This window comes from Triticum dicoccoides, chromosome 2A (assembly GCF_002162155.2).
Source record: "Triticum dicoccoides isolate Atlit2015 ecotype Zavitan chromosome 2A, WEW_v2.0, whole genome shotgun sequence".
In the NCBI taxonomy this organism is placed as follows: domain Eukaryota; kingdom Viridiplantae; phylum Streptophyta; class Magnoliopsida; order Poales; family Poaceae; genus Triticum; species Triticum dicoccoides.
The window spans coordinates 94,145,478-94,167,455 of record NC_041382.1 but is presented as its reverse complement, the minus strand read 5'-3'; the positions used below and the strand labels follow the sequence as shown (position 1 = coordinate 94,167,455).

At 44.6% G+C, this 21,978-nt stretch overlaps 4 protein-coding genes across 4 annotated transcripts; 2 read left to right on the top strand and 2 right to left on the bottom strand.

Moving 5' to 3' along the window:
• The first annotated feature begins 1,201 nt into the window (after positions 1-1,201).
• On the top strand, positions 1,202-4,119 carry LOC119353560. The gene is made up of 3 exons (XM_037620180.1): positions 1,202-1,348; positions 1,449-1,517; positions 1,654-4,119. The coding sequence occupies exons 1-3, from the start codon at positions 1,265-1,267 to the stop codon at positions 3,901-3,903; spliced, it is 2,403 nt and encodes an 800-aa protein (XP_037476077.1). The 5' UTR covers positions 1,202-1,264; the 3' UTR covers positions 3,904-4,119.
• Positions 4,120-5,758: 1,639 nt separating this feature from the next.
• On the top strand, positions 5,759-7,050 carry LOC119357697. Its single transcript, XM_037624559.1, has 3 exons — positions 5,759-5,917; positions 6,006-6,080; positions 6,222-7,050. Exons 1-3 carry the CDS (start codon positions 5,759-5,761, stop codon positions 7,047-7,049), a joined length of 1,062 nt encoding a protein of 353 aa, XP_037480456.1. The 3' UTR covers position 7,050.
• A 2,573-nt stretch (positions 7,051-9,623) lies between these two features.
• Positions 9,624-15,410, bottom strand: LOC119353559 (protein CHROMATIN REMODELING 35-like). Its single transcript, XM_037620179.1, has 7 exons — positions 15,287-15,410; positions 13,831-14,440; positions 13,420-13,512; positions 12,733-12,966; positions 12,057-12,224; positions 9,934-11,696; positions 9,624-9,829 (listed from the first exon to the last, which is right to left on the bottom strand). The coding sequence occupies exons 2-7, from the start codon at positions 14,437-14,439 to the stop codon at positions 9,826-9,828; spliced, it is 2,871 nt and encodes a 956-aa protein (XP_037476076.1). The 5' UTR covers position 14,440; positions 15,287-15,410; the 3' UTR covers positions 9,624-9,825.
• Positions 15,411-18,395: 2,985 nt separating this feature from the next.
• On the bottom strand, positions 18,396-20,100 carry LOC119359076 (hydroquinone glucosyltransferase-like). The gene has a single exon (XM_037625416.1). The coding sequence runs from the start codon at positions 20,098-20,100 to the stop codon at positions 18,679-18,681; it is 1,422 nt and encodes a 473-aa protein (XP_037481313.1). The 3' UTR covers positions 18,396-18,678.
• Between the last annotated feature and the right edge of the window lie 1,878 nt (positions 20,101-21,978).

Sequence of the window (21,978 nt, the reverse complement as noted above, 5' to 3'; positions counted from 1 at the left end):
AGGACACTAAGTGAAGGAATGAGAGAGATGAAGTGTGATGCTGATAGCCTTGCCATGATAGCATGAGAGAGATGAAGTGTGATGTTTCCGGTGTCACACTAAATGAAGTGTGATGCTGATAGCCTTGCCATGATAGCATGAGAGAGATGAAGTGTGATGTTTCCTGTGTCACACTAAATGAAGTGTGATGCTGTCAGCCTTGAATTTATAGTGAGCAATTTTTTTTATGTTTTTTGTTTCCTGTGTTACTGACAAAAATGCATTTTCTGAAGTTTTGCTATCAAAAACTGTATGTGCAATCTCCAGAACAAAATTATGCTTATGCTTTCTCTGAAATTGTACTGAGTAAAACTGATTTTTTGCTGTCAAAAACTGCATACACAAATTGCATTTTCTGAATTTGTACTGACTGAAATTTTGCTATCAAAAACTGTATATAACATCTCCAGAACAAACTGATGCCTATGCTGTTCTCTGATTTTATAGTGAGGAAACTGATTTTTTATTGCCAAAACTGCATACACAAACAATTGGGGGACGACCGGGATTCGAACCAAAGATCTGTTAGTGCAAGCCCTGCGCATGTTACCAGTAGGATGTTGAGATGGAACTGAGGGGAATATGCGGCCGCATGTTCTTTTTCGTGTCAAAAATAAAACTTCCAGGGGGTTCGCCGCAAATAGACAGGCCACATGCCTCTACCCGCGCCTTCCAGACATTGACAAAGGGTCCCGCGCCTCATCAGCGCTCAGTACGTATGCAAACATGATTCGGACCGTATATGCACCACGAAGCCAAGTTCTATCACCACATATCTGTACACCACAAGTTTCAGCACCAAAAGTGAAATTTCTTGTCAAGTTTAGACACTTGTGATGTAATTGACTCTTTTTTTTCCAGAGAAATTGGCAGAAATGCTGCTAATTCATTAGAACCAGGTAATATTACGTCATTCCTGCGTGGGGAATGTATGCGTTGAAGCTTCTCCATTTTCTGTACTTCGTTTTCCCGAATCTGAACACCAGCTCAGTCCCGGATAACACGACAGCAAAACGTTGGCGTGCTGCACGGGGGCCTTCAAGAAATGCAAAGCCCAGAGCCCAAGCAAAAGAAAGCTAGAGCCAGCGGCCCATGCTGAACAAGGCCTGGCCCTTGCTCTCCGCCAGAAAACGGAGGGAAAGCTCTTCCGTTCTGAAAAAAAAAGAGCTCCTCCCAATCTTTCCACTGCCAAGCTCGAAACCGCCGCCGATACTCGAAGCCGTCCATGGAGACGGCGGAGGAACCCTACGCCTACGCCTCCGACTCTTCCGCCTCCCATACCGGCGCCGACGCCCCCGCCTCCAACCCGGTACCTTCTCCTCGCCGCACTCCGCCTCGGCGTGCCACTCGATCCATTCCCCGCCGCCCCTTTTGTTGAAGTTTGTGTGTTCTGACTTCTGAGCTCGCAGGGTGCCGCCGCCGGAGCGAGGAAGCGGAAGGCCCCGGCAGCCACGGCGAGGAAGCCTCGGAAGCAGCAGGTTTGTACTGTACCGCACTGTACTGTACTGTGCCAAATAAGTCATTTATAACCTGCCGCCGCAATAATCTTGCTTGCTTGTTTGATTCGCCTAAACTGAATTTGTTCCATCTATGTGCTGCCATTGTTTGGTGTAGGCTCAAGAACCCATTCAGATCCCTGTATACTATGGACGAACCAAAGAGTTTTATGGCGTGCAAGGCGATGATTTAGTTGATTCTTCATACATTTCTCCTGGAGTAAAAGATTGTGCACACGTTATCGGCCAACTACCACTGCAGCCGCAGTCCATGTCGTTGGTAGATCTGCAACTCTGGATCTTTAAGCTGTTCCGGCTCCATCCAGAAACACAAGATCTCTCTATTAAGGGGTTCATCAAACAACGGAAAACTGACTTGTTCGACGACTTCGAACCTGGCTGGTATATGGAGTACTGCCCGTGGGACACACGCTATTTTCAAACTGACAAGTGCTGGAGTGCCTTTGCCAATAAGTTAAAGCGGAAAAGGAATGCGACACAAAAGTTCATGTTGTATGCAGAATGCTCTGAGATCAAGCACTATGGTATTTTGCTCAAAGCCGTGCACGATGATTACTCTCAGCTGGCAAGGGTTGTGTTTCCTGGGACGAAATGCCTGACAACTTCTAACTTCCGTTTCCTCCGCCTAGTGGAAGACCTGTCAATGACACCTAAGGAAATTATAGCTTATCTCGCAGAACACTATGGCGAGCAGATGAACCCCCCTGAGGCGTGGAGGGCCAGACAGAAGGCTCTGGAGCGGGAGTTTGGTACATTTTACGATTCACACAACTTTGCCCCAAGGTTACTTAAGGACATAACATGTAAAACCCCTTGGGGTTTTGTAGACATCAAGGATGCGGAGGTTGCAGGATGTAGCAACTTTCGAGTCCTCCACCGTATATTTTGGGCTTTTGGGCAGTGTGTGCAGGCCTTCAATCATTGTCGCCCTGTGCTATGCATTAAAGGCACACCACTATGCGGGAAATACCAAGAGGTGTTGCTGACTGCTATAGCATTAGATGCTAATGGTTACTCCATTCCAGTAGCATGTGCCGTCGTTGAGGGGGAGACCGAGGAAAGCTGGATGTGGTTTCTTAGGAATTTGGAGCAAGCAGTGAGGCATCCATCGGATGTTTGCATTTTACATGACTACAAAAGAGAGTTGATCGATGCTATAGAGGACTTTCTAAGTTCCGACCAACGACAATGGCGGAAAGTAGAAAGCCGGTGGTGCATGGAACACCTTGCCGAAGACTTCTTTGCATATTTTGGTGACAAGAACCTGGTGTTGATGTTCAAGAAACTTTGTCAGCAGAGGCGACTAAATAAGTTTGTTAAAATCTGGAAGGAGCTCGACGAGTTGACAACAAAATATACATCAGAGAGAGAAGGTGGTACTAGTGAGGAAATGCAGCAAGAGTTAGTCCAGCATGATGAGGCAGACCTGGAGGCACAAAGCCCATGCAACCGACCTGATTCAGTGGACTCTGAGGAGGAAGGAGATCATGCCAATGAAAACGAAGGAAAGGTAACAAAGTTTTCTGACTGGATCCGTCTGAAACCAATGGAGAAGTGGTCACTGGTGCATGACACAAAGGGAGCTAGGTACGGCATCATGGGCGCTGATATATCAAATATATACAAGAATGACCCTGTATTGAAAGGGATAACATGCCTTCCGCTCAGTGCGATAGTGGAGGTGACATTTCTGCGCTTGGTAGAGCACTTCAAAAACACAAGTGCTGCAGCAAATGAAGCAATTGGCAACCCATCAATGAACTTTCCTGAACGGGTCCAGGATGACATGAATTCAAAAATGGAGAAATCCAAGATGCATCGCGTGATTTGCCTAGACACCAAAAACAGAAATGTTTTCCAGGAGAAACAGTTTCGGAATTTTACAGTTCAATCGAGGCAGAAGAATGAGGTTGTTCACCTGAAATCGGAAAGCATAAGTAAGTTTGGCGAATCCATAATACAAGAAAGTGCCACCTGTTCATGCAACAAACCACAGCTGCTTCACAGGCCCTGCACTCATGTCATCGCTGTCTGTTGTCAGATTGGGGTTAGCACTGCTACATACATGTCTCCATACTACAGCCTGGCCTACCTAGGTAGTATCTGGAGTGGAAATTTTGATGAATATAAGATCTCACAGGGTTACAGAAATATCACGCCATTTGAATGCAACACAACAACTTGGATCCCAGACAAAATGTTGGAGTGTGGTCTTCCTGTTTTTGTAACATCAGACTGCCTAGAAACTGTTGCGGATGAGTCAGAGCAACAACACAACACTGGAAATGGATCAACTGAAGACAATCAAGGAACGACAACACGCACTGAAGAACCTAATGAGATTTAAACTTCTGTTATCACCTATCAAGCTATTAATATTCTGGGCCCTAAATATGCAGTAGTCACTGTCGAGCTTATCCTATGTAAACTCTGAACCTCTGGTATTATTTGCAGTGCATGAAAACTGAATTTTAGGCATATGGTTACTACGCCCATGGGTGACTGCAAATCAACCCCTCTATTATTATTATTATTATTATTATTCCAGTAGGTTACAGTTTGATAATTTTGTTGGAACTCTTGCATGCTCGAATGCCAAATCATTCTAGAAGACATCATTTCTTGTTTAAACATGTTTTTCACTGCAAGCAATAATGTTGCCAAGATCTGTGCATTGTGAACAATTTTTCTGAATCCATATGCAAATGCGGTACAGAGTTCCAGTCTACATTTTTTTTTAAATAGCCAGTCTACAGATTTGCCATCAGGTGTTGAGATGCTGCTTTCAGTTTGCTGTGTTAGCACATTTACCTGTGTTAAGTTGGTCTTTCCAAAAACAAATATAATGATGTTATGGCTTTTCCCGCGAGAAACTGAATGAATACTGCCTATTCATCATTAAATTGAAAATAAATGATATGCACAGAGATGATGTTGCATTGTTGGTCAATTCTTTGCTACTGTTCTTCATCATTCATCATGTTTTTTTTTTCTCAGGAGGAAAGTAACTTCCTGCTGCATTTTTTCCGCTGTGTGTTCAGTGACGAAACAACAGACCATAAAGAATCATAATGCATTTTTCTGCAGTTCTATTGCATTTTTATGCTGAGTATTGGATGATGAAACAATTTCCAAGATCTTTCTGAACTTTACATCTACAAACAGAGAACCATTCTGAACTCGGTTCTTCTTCTTATGTGTACGTTTTTCTTTTGGTGTTTATGGCACCTATTCCTAACCTCATCGAACTAGCTAAGTTGCTTGATTAGACTGGTGAATAATGAATATACAAAATCAATCAACCATTCTTCAGTTGGAACAGGCCAACAACCATGTCCATTAAATGATTAAAATCACTTCGCCCGGAAAGATTTTGACTGAAAGCACATGGACCTGGACGGCTGAACTATTCCTTTTTTTCACGGCGTGCTATGATCACCCTACGACCGTTGCTACTGGTGGTGATAATCTCAGTGATTACTTCCCACGAGAACTAAAGATAAATAGTAGGTTTTAACGCCGGGGCATGTCGTATCCGTGCTCGGGAAGAGATGTGTTTGCTAGGTGATGATGGTATTTTCTATTCATGATAATGATAGGAAAATATGGTGTTAAATAACATATTTTAGTATTAGGAAATCCACCATTTTCTGTTAAATCGATGTCTTGGATTATACGATTATATTATGGCGGTAAGGATCTTCCATTCAACCCGTTCCGTTTCAAATTAATTGAAGTTTCAGTTTTGTCAGAAGTCAAACTTATTTATTTTTTACCAAATACATTAAAATTTTTGATAGTCAAATCTATTGGGAGTCAAGAAATAAAAAAAAAACAAGTTTTCCATGAATAGTTAGGTCAAAAAAATGTTGCAGTTTTTGTCACTATTCATTGCTGAATTTTTTATTGTTCATACCACCCAAATGATTTTCAGCTTCAAATTTGTACATGTTTCCACTGTAACATGGTTTCCATCTTGTACTGTTTCTTCTAGGGGTGTCTGCTGTTTTATTGTGAGCTTTTGTTTTTGAGAGAATATTGCGAGCTTTTTTGGGAGAGTTCTTTCTCAGTGGGGACGAGAGCCCACAGCAAATGGAAATGCTGAGCCTTCTCACAGCCCAGGTACAACCGTGATGGGACGAGCGGCCCATCACGAGAAAATGGAGGGAAAACCCTCCCTCGTCCCATTCCCCATTCCCCAAATGCGCGAACAGAAAGAGATGGAAACCCACGCCGGCCTCGGCACTGACGGTGGCAACCCTGCTCCGACGAAGCCGGCGATGGACAAAGCACGCGCCGGTGCCGATGCCGCTGAAGCCCCCTCCTTTGCCGGCCCCGACGCGCTCCCCGTCCCCCAGCCGGTACGCTCTCCTCGCCGCCCTCCGGGTACCACTCGATTGATTCGCCGCCGCCCGTTTTGTTGAAGACCTGCGTCTTCTGATCTCGCAGGGTACCGCCGCGAGCGCGAGGAAGCGGAAGGCCCTGGCGACGGCAAAGGCTGTCAGCAAGCCTCGCAAGACGCAGGTCTGTAGTTCACTGTACCCATCCATCAACTCACTTGATAGTGATACTTTAGTTAGTCTGAATTTGTCCCCAGTACTTACTTGGTTGTTTCATTCGTCTGAATCTCTTCCATGTGTATTGTGGCATTGTTTGATGGTGTAGGTCGAGGAGCCGATTCAGATGCCTGTGTACTATGGATGTAGAGCACCGTTTTCTCGCGTGCGTGGCAACGATTTAGAAGACAAATGTGCTCACTTAATCGGCGAGCTACCGCTGCAGCCACAGTCCATGTCATTGGTGGATCTACAGCTCTGGATCTTCAGGCTGTTCCGGCTCCATCCAGAAACACAAGATCTCGATATCAAGGGGTTCCTCAAGCAACGCAAAACTGATTTCTTCGACGAAGAGTCCTCCGAACCGGACTGTTGTTTGGAGGACTACCCGTGGGGCATGAATGAGTTTTGTACTGACAAATGCTGGAGTTCCTTTGCAAATAAATTGAAGAGAAAAAAACATGTGACACAGAAGTTCATGTTGTATGTGCAATCCTCTGAGGTCAGGCACTACGCCATTTTGCTCAAAGCCGTACATGATGATTACTCTCAACTGGCCACTGTTGTGCTGCCTGGGACGGAGTGCCTGGCAAGTAGTCGCTACGCCTTCCGTGACCTTGTGGATGACCTGACGATGACAGCCAAGGAATTGGTACATTATCTCACTGGACCCTTAGGCGAGAAGATCAGTCCCGCTGAGGCGTGGAGGGCAAGACAGTTTGCTCTGGAGAGGGAATTCGGCACCTTTTATGATTCACACAACTTTGCCCCAAGGTTGCTTAAGGAAATAGCACGCAAGAACCCTGGTTGCTTTGTAGACATCAAGGATGAAGAGGTTGCAGGGTGTAAGGGTTTCCGAGTCCTGCAGCGTATGTTTTGGGCATTTGGACAGTGCTTGCAGGCCTTCCGTACCTGTCGCCCTGTGATATGCATCTAGGGCACACCACTATGTGGGAAATATCAAGGGATGCTGTTGACTGCTGTGGCATTGGACGCTAATGATTTTTCCATTCCAGTAGCATGTGCTATCGTTGAGGGTGAGACCAAGGAAAGTTGGTTGTGGTTTCTTAGGAATTTGGAGCGAGCAGTGGTGCATCAGTCTGATGTGTGCATTATACACGACTACAAAAGGGAGTTGATTGATGCTGTGGAAGACCTTCTGAAATACGAATATCGACAGTGGCGTAAAGCAGAAAGCCGGTGGTGCATGGAAGACCTTGCTGAAAACTTCTTTGCGTATTTTGGCGACAAGAAGCTGCTGCTGATGTTCAAGAAACTTTGCCAGCAGAAGCGACGCCATAAGTTTGGTAAAATCTGGAAGGAGCTAGACGAGTTAACGTCCACATATATGGCGGAGAAAGAACGTGGCGCTAGTGGGAAAATGCAGCAGGAATCAGTCAAGCATGAGGTGGCAGACCTTGAGGCACAAAGCCAATGTAACCAACATGATTCTGTGAAGGATGGGAAGGAAGAAGATCATGCCGATGACACCAAAGGAAAGATAACAAAGTTCTCTGATTGGATCAGTCTGAAACCAAAGGAGAAGTGGTCACTGGCATATGACAGAGATGGAGCAAGGTATGGCTTCATGGGCAGTGATATAGCTGATGTATATAAGAACGACCCTGTGTTGAAAGGTATCACATGCCTTCCGCTCAGTGCGATAGTGGAGGTAACATTCCTGCGCTTGGTAAAGTACTTTGAAAACACAAGAGCAAACAAAGCAATCGGCAACCCATCAATTAACTTCCCGGAATGTGTACAGGTTGACATGAATTCCAAAATGCAGAAATCTGAGACGCATACACTTACGTATACGTACGCCGATGAGAAGAATGCTCGTGGTGAGGTATTGGATCGGAAGTTTACAGTTAAGGGAAGGAAGAGGGAGGTGACTGTTCACCTGAAGTCGGACTATACCCTCAGCAGGAATAAGTCTGAAGGATCCACAGTTGAAAAAACTGCCACCTGTTCATGCAGTAAGCCGCAGCTACTTCACAAGCCTTGCTCTCATGTTATCGCCATCTGTTGTAAGATTGGGGTTAGCTCTGCTACATACATGTCCCCATACTACAGCCTGCCCTACCTAGGTAGGACCTGGAGTGTTAATTTTGATGAATCTAAGATCTCACACGACTACCGAAATATCATGCCATTTGGATGCACAACTACCTGGATCCCAGACAAAAGATTGGAGTGTGGTCTGCCTGTTTTTGTAACATCCAACTGCGTAGCAACTGTCATGGAGGAGTTAGAGCCACAATGCAGCACTGCAAATGGATCAACTGAAGATAAACAAGGAACCACAACACGCTCAGAAGAACCTAATCAAATTTAAACTTCTGTTATTATCTGTCAGACTCCAAGTTATTCATATTTTGGACCCTAATATGCACGTAGTAGTTGCTGTTGAGCTCATCCTATGTAAACTCTGAATCTCTATGTTATCTGCAGTGCTTATATTCTCATGAAAACTGAATTTCAGGCATCTCTCATTTACTCCCTCTGTTCCAAAATAAGTGTCTCGGCTTTAGTACAACTTTGTACTAAAGTTAGTACAAAGTTAAGACACTTATTTTGGGACGGAGGGAGTACTTTTCTAGCTGGTTACAGTTTGATAATTTTCTTGGAACTAATCTATTCTCAAATGCCAAATCATTCCAGACGACATCATTTATTGTTCAGATATGTTTGTCTCAGCAAGCAAGGATGCTGCAAGATCTTATTTTCAACCACAAATAAATTTTAATATTTGTCCTCATTTCTTCCGGTGACGACTTCAGAGTTCCAGTCTACAGAAACTGCTAAGAGGAACCAGTCTACAGAGACTTGTTATTAAGTGTTGCTAAAATAAACAGAGTAAACCGCAGAAATGATAATGTTGCGTCGTATGTCAATTCTTTGCTACTGTTGTGTTCATCATGACTGCATGGGGAATGTATATGTTGAAGCTTCTCCCATTGCTAGCCCTGCTGAATTTTTCTGTTTAGCGTTCCATGATAGCATCACTGTTTGCCTGTTTCCAGGACCATTCTGAACTCTGATGTGCAGTTGTTTTTGTTGTGTGTCTGTTTTCCTTCAGAACGTTTTTTTTAGTGTTCATGACATCTATACCTAACTTTATCGAACTAGCTAAGTAGTTTGATTAGACTGATAAGTAATTTGAACCAACTATTCTTGTGTTGCAAATCACAGGGAGCTGGGCACTTTTCGACTGAAAATTACAGTGCTGAGCTTCCCTCGAGATCTACACTGTCTAGCGGTAACGGTTGTGTAATTCCCCCGAAAATTACAGAGCTTGTTCAGGGGTTTGAAGGGGATTGGAGAGGATTAAATCCCCTACAAGTCAAGTTCCCCATCAATCCTCTCCAAGAGAGGTTTAACCGAACAAGGCCTCAGGAAAAAAACACGAAGTAAGGATGTTCTTGCAGCAATCCGCAATCAAGGGTGGCGTTTTGGCTCCAGGGATGAACAATAAAATCATAAAAACTTCAAAATAATTTGACTTTTTTAATGATATACATGTCCACTAGACACTTTTAGCATTTCAGACTGCAAATACTTGTACTACTAGACTTGTACCCTCTTATATCTCTTCATACAAACACGATTAAGACGATTAGCAAAATACTGAAAGAAGCATAGAAAGTTCAAACTTCAGTTCCTGCCCGGGTTCTTTCTCTCACTGGTTCGTTAGCGCTTGCCACTGCCATTCACCTGCAAAGAAAACGACGTTTGGTGTACTCATTGATGCATTCAACATCCTAGCAGAAAAACAAAATGTTTAATGAGATTCGTTCGCACGATTAGGATACACATACCTTTTGTATAGAGATTTGATATCTTGTCGCAACGCCTCATTGTCGAGAAACCTGTCACCGCTCTCTGAAACGTCCACAGTGGCAAGCTCAAAATCATCATTGCCACAAAGATCGTTTGATTCGAACCACATCTTGGACACCCATTCCTTTCGGAAGGCCGTGTTGTGATCCTCCTCTTCCGGCGAGTCGGCAGCGACAAGGCGGTAGCAGTACACCATTTTGGTCTGACCTGGTCTGAAAGCACGACCGATCGCCTGGCGCATCACGGAAGGGTTTTCATGGACGTCCAGAATGACAACCCGCGACGCACCGACGAGGGAGATGCCCTCGCCGCATGCCTTGATGGAACCGAAGAAAACCTTAGCGTCTGGTGATTGGTTGAATCTCTCGACCGCCTTGTCTCGCTGGTCTGGAGTTGATTCACCGGTCATGCTGAAAATGTGCATCTCTGGAACCCATCCTTTCTCTCTTACGATCAGCATTTCCAAGAAAATGAGAAAACGCACGTACCGGCTGAACACGAGTACCTTCTCTCCTGCAGCTTCTGACAGACACAACAAATTGTATATAAACTTTGACTTTGCCCCAACTTTGATATCAATTCCACGCATGATGGAACCGATCTTCTCAACGACAATATCTCGGTTCTTGTCTTTAATGTTCTGGATATCCTTTAAGCATGGATGAAGAGAAACAGCACTGCATTTTGCACTTTTGCTGAATTTCCCCAGTCCCACCAAACCCCTCAGGACCTCTTCCTGCTCAGTACTCATTTTCAGAAAAACAGTCAAGTCCAAAAGTCCTGGTAGCTCCTCCGAAAGCTCGCCTTGATAATAGTGGAGCACGTTTGCAGTTAGCTCGCGTAGACTCTCGATGATCATCGCTCTCATTTTATCATTTGCGTCCTTCTGAAGGTTTTCTTCAACCAAATCACAGAACTTATCTGAAATGTTCCTTGACCTTGCATTTTTCCCCAACATGTCCACCTTGCTTAGTACGCGCTTCACTATCCCACGAGATCGCTCCGTTTTCAAGAATTTTGGCCGGACAAGGTTCAAGATGTTGAAGACCTCCTTGACATGATTCTGAAATAAGGTTCCTGAGAGCACAACTTTTCTAGGAGTCCTTATACTTCCAAGTGCATTGAGTAGGTCAGTTTGCTCATTTCTCGGAGTGTGGCCTTCATCTAGAATGACAAGACTCGGGACCTTCAGCAACTTCTCTTGGCACATGACTGCTTCTGCTTTATTCGTCTGATCCGACACTATGCATGCAAATTGCTGATACCCTAGCAGCAATATGCTTCTGTTTTCTTCCCACAGGTTCAAAACATCGAGTTGTTCAGACCGGCTATCAGCTTTGGAGGAGTAGAAGTCATACAGTGGAATGGGCATGTCCTTAATTTGCCAACGGACAAATTCTGTTCTCCATGTTGCCAGAATGCCCTTTGGAAGGATAATCAACGGCCTTCCTGCCGGGTATCTGGCCAGGAAGCTTTGAACAAAGCTAATCAGCATGAAAGTCTTTCCAGAACCTGGTGCATGTGCTAGAATACAACCTCCAGGGTTGTTCTCATCTGCTAAGTTCTTGATCAAGAAATTAAAACCTTCCACTTGGTGAGGTTTCATCCGTTCTGAATGCTGAGGGTGGATTGACAGAGTACCAGGGGCAACTTGAAGAATATCTCCTGAAGGATTAGTAGTTGCCTCGAGATCGTTGCAGTTTCTGGGTTCTTGCGGGTACGTTCTGTAGGATCGGTTGCGCTGATTTGAACAGAGAAAGTAGAAATTAACAAACAAAAATGAACTGAATTAGTCAAAATCTAAAACACATGTCATGGGTGCTCGTATAGGAAATTTGTTCGATCTATTAATCACTAATGACAAATAAACCGGTGTAGAAAATTTATGAATGATGACATCCAGAACTAATCATCAATGATTTGATTGACAAGAAGACGGTATAACTAGTTGATGTTGTGATGCCAAATGAAGTTGTGTACTTTGAATCTTTTAGTAGTTATCTCTAGATTACTCAAAAATATTACATACCAAATGGAGTTGTGATGCCAAATGGAGTATTCAAGAAAGTAAATTGGACTAATTTGGACGGATACTACATACCTTTTTCCATTGTAACTCAAAAATATTCTCAATGCGTTGCTGGATCAAACCACAAACACGGCACACAATGCCCAAATCATCTTTCATCACGAAGTCATGATGACAATCATCCACTACTTCAGAACTATTCTTCTCTGACGGAACAATACTGTGATCACTTCCAATGGTCTGGTTAGATAAACTATGTTGGTCAGACTCATCAAAAAGCAAGTAATGGTAGAAAACTATACAAAGTGAATGCATAAAGGAACACAAAACAGTAGTATGATGATGGTAAAGCATCAAAATATGTGTGACAACGAAAAAGGATTGGATGCAAATGAAAAACTGGCTGTTTCAAGACAACCAGTAAGATCGTGTACTCCAACTCTAAACTTTTCAGTGATAAAGTGCAAAATAGAGTCACATAACTGATGGGGATGACAGCATTAACATTTTTTAAATTTTGATGATATACATCAACTACTAGAGGAAGAAATGGTCCTCGGCTATACGCATGTAGTACAAATATTGTATTCTATAGGGCGTGCTGGCTGAGAACCATTTCATTAGTGCAGGCATGAAAACAATTTATCAAGGGAGCTAGGCACTGAGGTTCATGAAATGTTGAGATCTAACTTGATATAAGAAACAAATAAAGGGAAGATGGATTGAAATGAGTTTATTAAAAAGGTACCTTCGACATTGCCAGCGCAACCGACATGTCCTTCCAAAGGTCATCCAGCTCATCAACTGGATTGTCAATGGTATCAATGTGATTATAATTTCCCTCTTCCATGGATTCACTTTGTATGACCTCACAAGATATTTCATAAGAATCTACAGCAGATATATTGTTGTTCTCCATGTGGCCTTTACTTTGGACATCTTCACCTTCTCCTTCCCTTGTTTCTTTCTCCTCATCACGACTCTGTTGAAATACAAGATAGTGAACATTACTGGGAAAAACAATTCCATTCATCAATCCAGATATTGTGATTAATAAACAATACTGTCTCCCATATAGTCACATGTGAAACAATCAATCACTTTTTCTTTTTTGAAACTGAGTGGGCATATTTTCTGGAAAACATGATGAAAGTAAAATCAAATTTCCCTATAACTCAACAGGGCAAAGGCAGGATATTAAATATATATTAGAAATTTTCTTCACAGACATCATTGAGTTGCTTCAAGCGCAATATAACAAAATAAAATGGCCAAGGACTTCTGGTGTTATTGAGATATGATATGTACTAGCATCTAGGCATATATATGAACATGCTCGATAATTACCAGTAGTTCTCTGATTGAACAATATAGAAAAAAACATGATTCAACAACAATATTGATTATCATTTCAAGAGTGAACAGCGATGCAGACCTCATTGTGAATGTTTATGTGATCATGTCCTTGCTTGTTCAGTTGTTGTGGCTCTGAAGTATCATGGCCATCGAATAAAGCAATTTCCTTTGGCTTGAAACATAGATGGCAATTAGTCAGTACTTATCATGTTGGCATAAGTTTCGACAAACGCGATACTCTTAAGCAGTTGGTGAGGCTTGACTAGGTTATGAGGCAGTTGTGCATTAAAAAGATGATCTATGGGTTTAATCCATCAATGCTTTGTTAATAATCACGTAAGCTATTTGTTGCGATCATGAGAAGGAATAATTTCTATTGCCTCCTCTCTTATTCAGGTAGTAAAAACATGCATAATTGTCCATATAATATTGTTTGAGGGAAACTAGATGCATTGAAAAACAGAGACTTTTTATGATGAGTTGAATGCACCTCATTGTCAATACCCATGCTGCGCTTTCCTGGATCAACTACAAGAGCTTCAGAATTGATATTCTCATCATTGCGCATGATGATGTCCTGGTCTTGGCAAGGCTGCTCAGCCGGCATGCAATCTTGGGTAAAATCAGCATTTTGCTTAGAACCAGATAAATTTCCATCTCCAAAGGATTTAACCATGTCCTCATCATCAGAATCAAGTAAAATGACCGTTTTCTGAGCCTCAGTATTATCCATGTTACCATGGGTATTATCTTCAACATCATACTGATCCAAGTCGACAATATTATCAGAACTAATATTTTTCCCACTTTGTGCAGCACCATGTAATCCTGCATCTGATGTCTCCAGCGCCGCGCTGGCACAGGGCAACTTGATAGGTACTTGTTGCAGCTTTTCAAGGGTGCTGATAAGTTGGTGCTTCTTTCTCTCAATTGCCTTGTAATCTTCAGTGGCACTCCCATACTTCAACTCGTCGAATCGTTCGAGAAACCTAAGACGCACAGATCTGTTATGACTTATGATGCTTGACGGGGACTGGGTGCCTGGCGTGCTATCATGCCCAGTATCATGCTTCTGCCTTTTGCAGCTACTAGGATCCATCCTGAAGAAGATAACAAAAGACAGTGAAATGCATAGAGTGCATTGAAAATATCGTTTGTGTACTTTCACCCTTGCCTGTACTAGTGATCTAAATGCTCTTATATTTCTTTACGGAGGGAGTACATGCAAACACCATGACCCATCAGATGTCAACATTTAAGTGTGGGCATAACTAGCTCTGGTAACAAACTATCTCAAAAAGGAAAAAAAAAAACTCTGGTAACAAACACAACAAAAAATCTGTAAATTCAAGGAAAGATGAACTGTTTCATCACAAATTAAATGCCAACATTCCATGTTTCCATTCTAATCCCACTAATTTAGTCTGCAGCAAGCATACCAAAAAGAGCATGCATTTTCTGAATCAGAAGATAATCACCGGCAGGAACCAAAAGCTCACAGCCAAATCCAACCATCCCAATTCCCAACCTCAGGAACCAAAAGTGGAGATGGAATAAACCAGCACAGTTTGTTGTCAGATAGCCAGCACGAACATCAGAATGCACGGGAGCGTAATTAAAGATGACCACAGATTTGGTGCTCGCAAGCCTCGGCGGCAAACCTAGGTGCTACCCCAAACCCCAGTTCTGATGCGATTTTTAGTTTCTCGCGTCCGACCTCAAGAAAGCACTCGATTTGGGCCTAATTAAACATAGAAACCTTCCAGACAAAGGCCAAACAGATGATCCTACCCCGAATGAGAGACGCATTGACCGTCGGCCCCGGACCCGGATGGCGTGGTGCGCCGGTCCAAAAACCCCCAAAACCCCAAAACTGCACGGAGCGAAAGGGGGAGACGGGTGGGATGCGGTGGGTGCGAAATGGCAGGAAGAAGAAGATAAGATACCTTGAGGAGAAGAGGCAGAGAAATCTGGAGAGCCGGAGCCGGATTGCCGGCGATTTCTCGAGTCGCCTGGGGGCTGGGGCTATGCGGGAGCTGCTCTGTTCTTGCCCTCCTCGAGGCTTGAGTGGAGGAGAAGTGAAGTGCAGTGCGGCTGTTGGGTGTTCCGTCCGTTCACATGACCTGACCTGGACCCTCGCTCGGATCCTTCCACCTTCTTCTACTTCTAGGCAGCGAATTTTTGTTTGTTTACCACAGTAAGACTAGTAACATCACACATTTCAATACAAGATTGCAGCTAATTAATAAGGAGAGAGGGGTTTGTGGTAACTTAAGTAGTTACTGTAACATCACACATTTCAAAGCATAATGAGTCTATAGCCTAATAAATGAATTCTTTCATAATACCATTCATATGTTACTACCCACTATGGAGATAGTAGACTAGTAACATCGGCAAGTTACTACTCTATGTTACTCCCCACCGTGAGCAGTCTAACAATATGCTCCTCGACTTTAAAGAGCCCATATTCGATTGAGGCCTTCAACTAAAATTGGATCACTTAATTTTAACTAGGTCAACAATTTCTCAAAACTCTCGCATTTCAATTCTTTTATACTATACATTATGCTTTTTAATTTTTAAGGCCTCCTGATTAATTGAAATCTTCAATTTAGAATTCATCACCCAGTCTTGAATGGGTCAACAATTTCTCAAGGAGCTCTTCATTTAAATTCTTGTAATTTCATCTAATTTTGAAGCTTTTTCGCTCAATTGAGGTATTCAATTATAAATTTGGTTTACGATTTTGGTCTGGCCCAATGATTTTTCAAATTAATCAACCACAACTGGCCTATCAAAATATATCAATCCGGCACATCCTCCCATCATCTAGAAAAAACAAGCGCCACCATGTGATACTGTAGTATTAATATAGTATATGCAGCCACCAACGCTGGAATTTTCCCACATAAATATACATTGATTAGCGGATAATACAAAACCACACCACAAAAGGCTCATCAAATTACCGGATTATAACCAAGATCACTGTATTATAAATAAAATAAAACACACTCCATCATCTTCCCAATCCGCCCAACTAAATATTCCATCGATTTCAAAATATAAGTGGTATTACTTTTTGGAAAGTCAAATTTCTTTAATTTTGACCAAGTTCAGAGAAAAAAAATTCTACATCCACAATATTAAGAAAAAGTATGAAAATTCGTTTCATGATGAATCTAATCATGGTAGCAAGTGGTATGTAAGTTTCTTCTTTACAAAAAAGGAACAACTGTTGCGATCAAAAACAAGTTAAATGTGTCACAATTTGGAGCTTCAAACGACTTCACTACGTACCTTACCAAAGGGCGTCATCCATATCAAAAAAGATCATGAGACCAAGGAAGTTTCTTTTTGCAGGGGATGAGATCAAAGAAGTTGATCCGCCATACATTGTCAAGTACAGTCGTACAGACGAGCCACATCAGCATTTTCCATGTGACATGCTGAAAACACTTCCTCTAAGTACAGGTTAACATAAACAGCCCCCATACAAATGTCCAAGAACGCGGTCCAACTGTCAGCATGATCACAAATGTTACTGCATTATCATTACAATCATCTACTATTAAAAATGTAGCGGAAGTATTTTAGAGAAAGAATACCGTAGCCTCTTCTATTAGTGTTGTATATCACACTAGAGACGTGTTTGGTAGCCCGCGTAGAGACCAATCAGATTCATGCGGGATGAAACTAGGCTGTTTAGTTTCTCGTGTTCAATGTTGAACCTGCATAGTATGAAACTCAAAGCACCTTGGGGTCAGTCTCGCTGGGAATGCTCAGATCGACAGTTTCCAGCGAGCCAGGCTGAGATGAGCCACAATGAGCGCATATGGATGGGCCCATTTCATGAGAGAGGAGACTGAAGGGATGCGAGCTAATACACAGCCTGTACGTGCTATCTTCTTCTACCTCTAGTAAGCTTCTTCCTAATCTCATTTCTTCTTTCTCCCTTCTAATCTACACAATGATGACTTGATTTGAGATAAGCTCTAGACAAAAAAATGCACATCAATATTACGGTTCTATTTTTGTGATTGGTTCGCAGTTTCCATCGACCGTAAAAATGCTTAATTTTGCGTTCACGTTTGGACGAATTTTGTCAATATCGTTGTGCACGATCGACCGTTTGAATTTTACTTTGATTAGTAGCATAATCTCGCAGTTCCACATAGTATTCGTGTTGCAAGTTTTCTAATTACAAGTGTTTCCCATACATATATGTGGTGTGATTTAAGACACCGCTCAATCATTCCTATAGGCTGGTGTGGTTTCTCTCAATCACCTTTCCCGCGTCTTGCTGCAATGGCGTCATCATTGTCGCCGTTCATCCCGGCCTTTTCTCCAGGATCCTACTGCACTGGCGCCGTCATGGCGTGCACACTGTATTTTATTCTCCTGTCATCTGCCTTATAGCCCTCCTATTCGTCCCTCTCGACGCCGACATCGTTCCTCTTGACTCCTTGTCCGCGTCCTACTACACCGGAGTAGTTTCCAGCGTCATTCATCTCGACGTCCTCTCTCTCGTCCTACTGCACTGATGCTGTCATGGCGCGCGCACTGCATTTCTCCTCCTCCGTCCTCTATCTCCGTGCGGACTTTCTCTGCGGCAACAACGCTAGTAAAACTAATCCTGTAATTACTAGCCTTATTAAGTTACTCCGAGAAGTAATCATGTCCGTAGGAGTAGAGAAAGTCTGAAGTAGAGAAAGTCCACATAGTGCAGAGTAGTAACATAGCGCACTCCGAGAAATTTTTGCCTATGTGGCAAGTAGTTAATGACAAGTAGTAACATAATATGTTACTGTAATATAGGGTTTTTCAAAACAATATGAGTCTACAAGCTAATAAATGAAGCCATATATGGCACTAGTATTATGTTAGTACTTTGTATTATGAAGGTAGTAACTTATACTAGTGTCATATCCATGACACTAATATAAGTTACTCCCCTGCCTCAAAAAAAAATCTACTCCCCACTATGATCGGCCTAAGTTGAGTACTTGAGTGGCTGGCTCCACATGTGATGGGTGGGCCCCACGTCCAATTAACAGTCGACAAACGATGTTAACAGTTGTATGCCATGTCAGCACCTAGCCGTTTATAGATGGGCCCAACTGATCAAAAAATCGGTCATTGGTGTTTATTGCGAAAATTACATGGAAGTGGATAGATTTAGTGGCATCCGCATGACGCAAATGTTATTCAGGTGCAATTGTTACTTCTTTCGGAGCCGGATCCACTCCCGTACTGCACCCCTGAAATGGAGCCATCGACGCATGGGCCCGGGTCCCCGTGTCGGTGTGCCAATGGCACGTTAGGGGAGCCGCGTCTACTTCTCTCTGCCAAGCGCCGCCTTCAACTTGAAGGCGACCTCCTCGAGCACCCGGCGCGACGGCCCGTACGGTGACCACGCATGTGCTCCCGCTTTCTGCAGGTTCTCGGCCCGTCGCCACAACTTCTGACCCCCCTCCACGAGCTCCTTCACAGCGGTGGCGATCCCGTAGCACGTCACGAAGCATCGATCGTCCTCTCGTGCCGCCGGCACCCGCAGCGCCACCCCGAGCTTCTCTTCCAGGATAACGGCGTTCATCCTCTGCTCTGCATACAGCGGCCACGCGAGCATGGGCACGCCGGACCCCACGCTCTCCAGAGTCGAGTTCCACCCGCAGTGCGACACGAAGACGGCGGTCGCAGGGTGGCACAGCACGCGCACCTGAGGCGCCCACGCCGCGACGGCCAGGCCCCTGCCCCTCGTCCTCTCCAAGAAGCCCTCGGGGAGCCACGTTAATGGATCGTCATCGTCTCGGATGCCGCGGCCGTCGAGGCTTGACATCCGCACGACCCAAAGAAACCTTTGGCCGCTCGCCTCGAGACCAGCCGCGAGCTCGGCCGTCTGCTCCACAGAAAGTGCCCCGCCGCTCCCGAAGGCGACGTACACCACAGAGCCGGTCGGCTGACGATCGAGCCACTCCAAGCACGGCGTCGACGCGCCGGCGGCGGCTTCGTCGGGATCTGGCGGCCGGACGAACGGCCCTACGGGGAACACCGGCGGGTACGCAAACGCTGACGCGCCAGCAGCTTGCTCCGCCGCCAGCTGCTCGAACGCCTCCGCGGTGGCAGGTTCCATGTCGTAGAGCGTGTTCACCAGTATGCCGTCGGCGAGGCGATAGCTCCGGACCAACTCAACAAGTTTCGAGTAACGCGGGTTGGTGAAACTGCCGCGGAACGCGTCCGGGATGTCAGCGCCGCTCAGCGACACTCCGCCGGGAAGCTCGAGAGGCACGGCAACGTCGCGGTATTCGCCGAAAGCGGCGCCCTCGTGGAGCTCGACGATGTGGCGCGTGAGGGCGACCATGGCCAGGTTGCTAGGGAAGAAGACGTAGCCGGGGACGCCGAGCTCGGCGGCGATAGGCAGCGCCATGGAGCAGAGGAAGTCCGGCACCAGAGCGGCGAGCGGGGCGGCCCCGGTACTAGAGTTGTTGATGGAGCGGACGAGGTCGCGGATGTTGGGGAGGGAGCGGCGAATGAGCTCCACGAGCACGCGGCCGTCGTGGGCGTTGGCGGGAAGGTCGTCCATCCGGACAGCGGGGAGCGCGGCGGTGGCGACGGAGGCGGCGAGGGATGGGAGAAGTTGATCTAGTGGGGCGGAGAGGTTGGTGAACGTGAGGATCGTGGCCGAGAAGCCGAGCTCCACGAGCCGCCGCGCCAGCTCGGCCATTGGAATGAGGTGGCCGGCGCCGGGGCTGGCCATGCTAATGTACTAATGCTAGATGCTACTCTATGTTCGGCTTTAATTTGTTCGTCCCTCTCAATTAGCCGTATAAAAAGAAGTCGGACCATCTCATTAACGAATTTGTTCGTCCCTACTTTAGACATGGATCGTTCAAGCAAAGGGCCGCTTTCTCCACAGGCGACTTTTTTTATCTCTCAGTTCGCCTTTGTGGATTCGACGGCTCAAAACTCCGAATTACTCATCCTTCTTATATACTCTGTGCACTAGACTGTGTGTTGCACTTGAGTGTGTGTGATAGTAAGTCATTTTTGTGGCCATTTTAGATGAAAATTGTGTCTCTGCCGAGATCGAACTGTATGTGCACGATGCTGTTATATGATTGAAAATTAGTTATCATTATAAAGCACGTATGTATTTTAGCTGTAAATGAGGAAGTTTTGATTCAGATATTTGTAGAAAGATTTTATATTTCACAAAATTGTTTTGAATTATTTCAAATTCCAAATTTGTCGCGATCCCTTTTGCTTTGAGCGCTGGAGCTAGACGAAGCAGTAGATGAGGAGAATGTGAGCGTAGTAGGTTGCACCATCCTCCCTTTTGCTCTTATAGGCCAGTGAAAGGCCAAGAGTCCCTCTTACAGTCTTACTGTACCGATAAACACACCACTCCCACCAAAGATGCCGTTAGGCATATGGGAGAAACAAAATCTTGATGATATATCTGAGAAAACGGGCACAATCTTCACCTCGATGGGATATGCCAGTAAAAAGTTTGCCTCGGGCCGCGATTTGGGGGAAGCAGTAACTGCTCGACTTGTCGTGGGGTGAGCCGTTTCGGTGAAGTTGTCAGACTAAGTAGGACTATTCACAGCGAGATGGTTGGCCTTCGAGGCTAAGTTATCCGATCTCTTCGGGGAGATGGTACAAGTTCGGTTGGGCCTCGGCTGACATCGCTCCGTTGAAGGAGTGGTCCAAGGATCATAAGGTGGAACTCGTCTGTCGAGCCAGGGACTCGGATCAGAGGTTGTTATTGAAGTCGTCCTCGGCATAGAAGACCAGTTCGAGGGCTAATGACGGTGTACTAGATAAGAGGGTACTAACCAAGTCGGCCCATGTTCCTCAGGCTAGGCCGAGGGGCCCTCGCTTGAACTCAAGATGGACTCCGGAGGCCGTCCACAGGAGGCGTGATCAAGACTACCTCCACCGAAGACTTGACGTATACTCCAAGATCTCTCATGCCGCCTTGCTCCTAGATGCCGACCATGTAACCCTAGATACCCTCATTGGCGTGTATATAAGCCATAGGGTTTAGCCCGTAGAGGGGACATCAACGCAAAATCATTCACCTAACCCTAGAATTAGACCACACATTACGATCTCGAGGTAGATCAACTCTGTATTTGATACATCTTCATTAATATAAACAAGAGCGTGACTTGGGGTTTTACCTCAATCAAGAGGACCCGAATCTGGGTAAAACGTCGTCTCCTTCATTCTTTTTACCCTTGATCTGAGATCCACAGCTCGGGACCCCCACCCCGAGGTCTTTGACACCGACACTAAGCTTGGGGGAGTTGATACGTCCATTTTGCATCATGTTTTACTACTGTTATTTATAAGGCTTTTTATCACTATAACATTTTGTGATACAATTCTAATGCCTTTTCTCTCTTAATTTGCAAGATTTACATGAAGAGGGAGATTGCCGGCAGCTGGAATTTTGGTCCTGAAAAAGCTATATCAGAGATACCTATTTTGCACACCTCTAAATGAGCTAAAATTTCATGGAGAAATTTTATAAAATATATAAAAATTATTGGGGCAAATAAGTACGATCGGTGACCCACTGATGATCCATAAATAAAAGGGTTCAATCATAGTCCTTTCAATAAGTAAG

Excerpts from the sequence above, each read along its gene's own strand:
- LOC119357697 (XM_037624559.1), top strand. The coding sequence starts at position 5,759 with ATGCGCGAACAGAAAGAGATGGAAACCCACGCCGGCCTCGGCACTGAC. Across the intron at positions 5,918-6,005 it reads CGCTCCCCGTCCCCCAGCCG|GGTACCGCCGCGAGCGCGAG; the intron begins GTACGCTCTCCT and ends CTGATCTCGCAG. Across the intron at positions 6,081-6,221 it reads GCAAGCCTCGCAAGACGCAG|GTCGAGGAGCCGATTCAGAT; the intron begins GTCTGTAGTTCA and ends TTGATGGTGTAG.
- LOC119353560 (XM_037620180.1), top strand. The coding sequence starts at position 1,265 with ATGGAGACGGCGGAGGAACCCTACGCCTACGCCTCCGACTCTTCCGCC. Across the intron at positions 1,349-1,448 it reads ACGCCCCCGCCTCCAACCCG|GGTGCCGCCGCCGGAGCGAG; the intron begins GTACCTTCTCCT and ends CTGAGCTCGCAG. Across the intron at positions 1,518-1,653 it reads GGAAGCCTCGGAAGCAGCAG|GCTCAAGAACCCATTCAGAT; the intron begins GTTTGTACTGTA and ends TGTTTGGTGTAG.
- LOC119353559 (XM_037620179.1), bottom strand. The coding sequence starts at position 14,439 with ATGGATCCTAGTAGCTGCAAAAGGCAGAAGCATGATACTGGGCATGAT. Across the intron at positions 12,967-13,419 it reads ACATAAACATTCACAATGAG|AGTCGTGATGAGGAGAAAGA; the intron begins GTCTGCATCGCT and ends GTATTTCAACAG. Across the intron at positions 11,697-12,056 it reads TTGAGTTACAATGGAAAAAG|CGCAACCGATCCTACAGAAC; the intron begins GTATGTAGTATC and ends TGTTCAAATCAG.
- LOC119359076 (XM_037625416.1), bottom strand. The coding sequence starts at position 20,100 with ATGGCCAGCCCCGGCGCCGGCCACCTCATTCCAATGGCCGAGCTGGCG.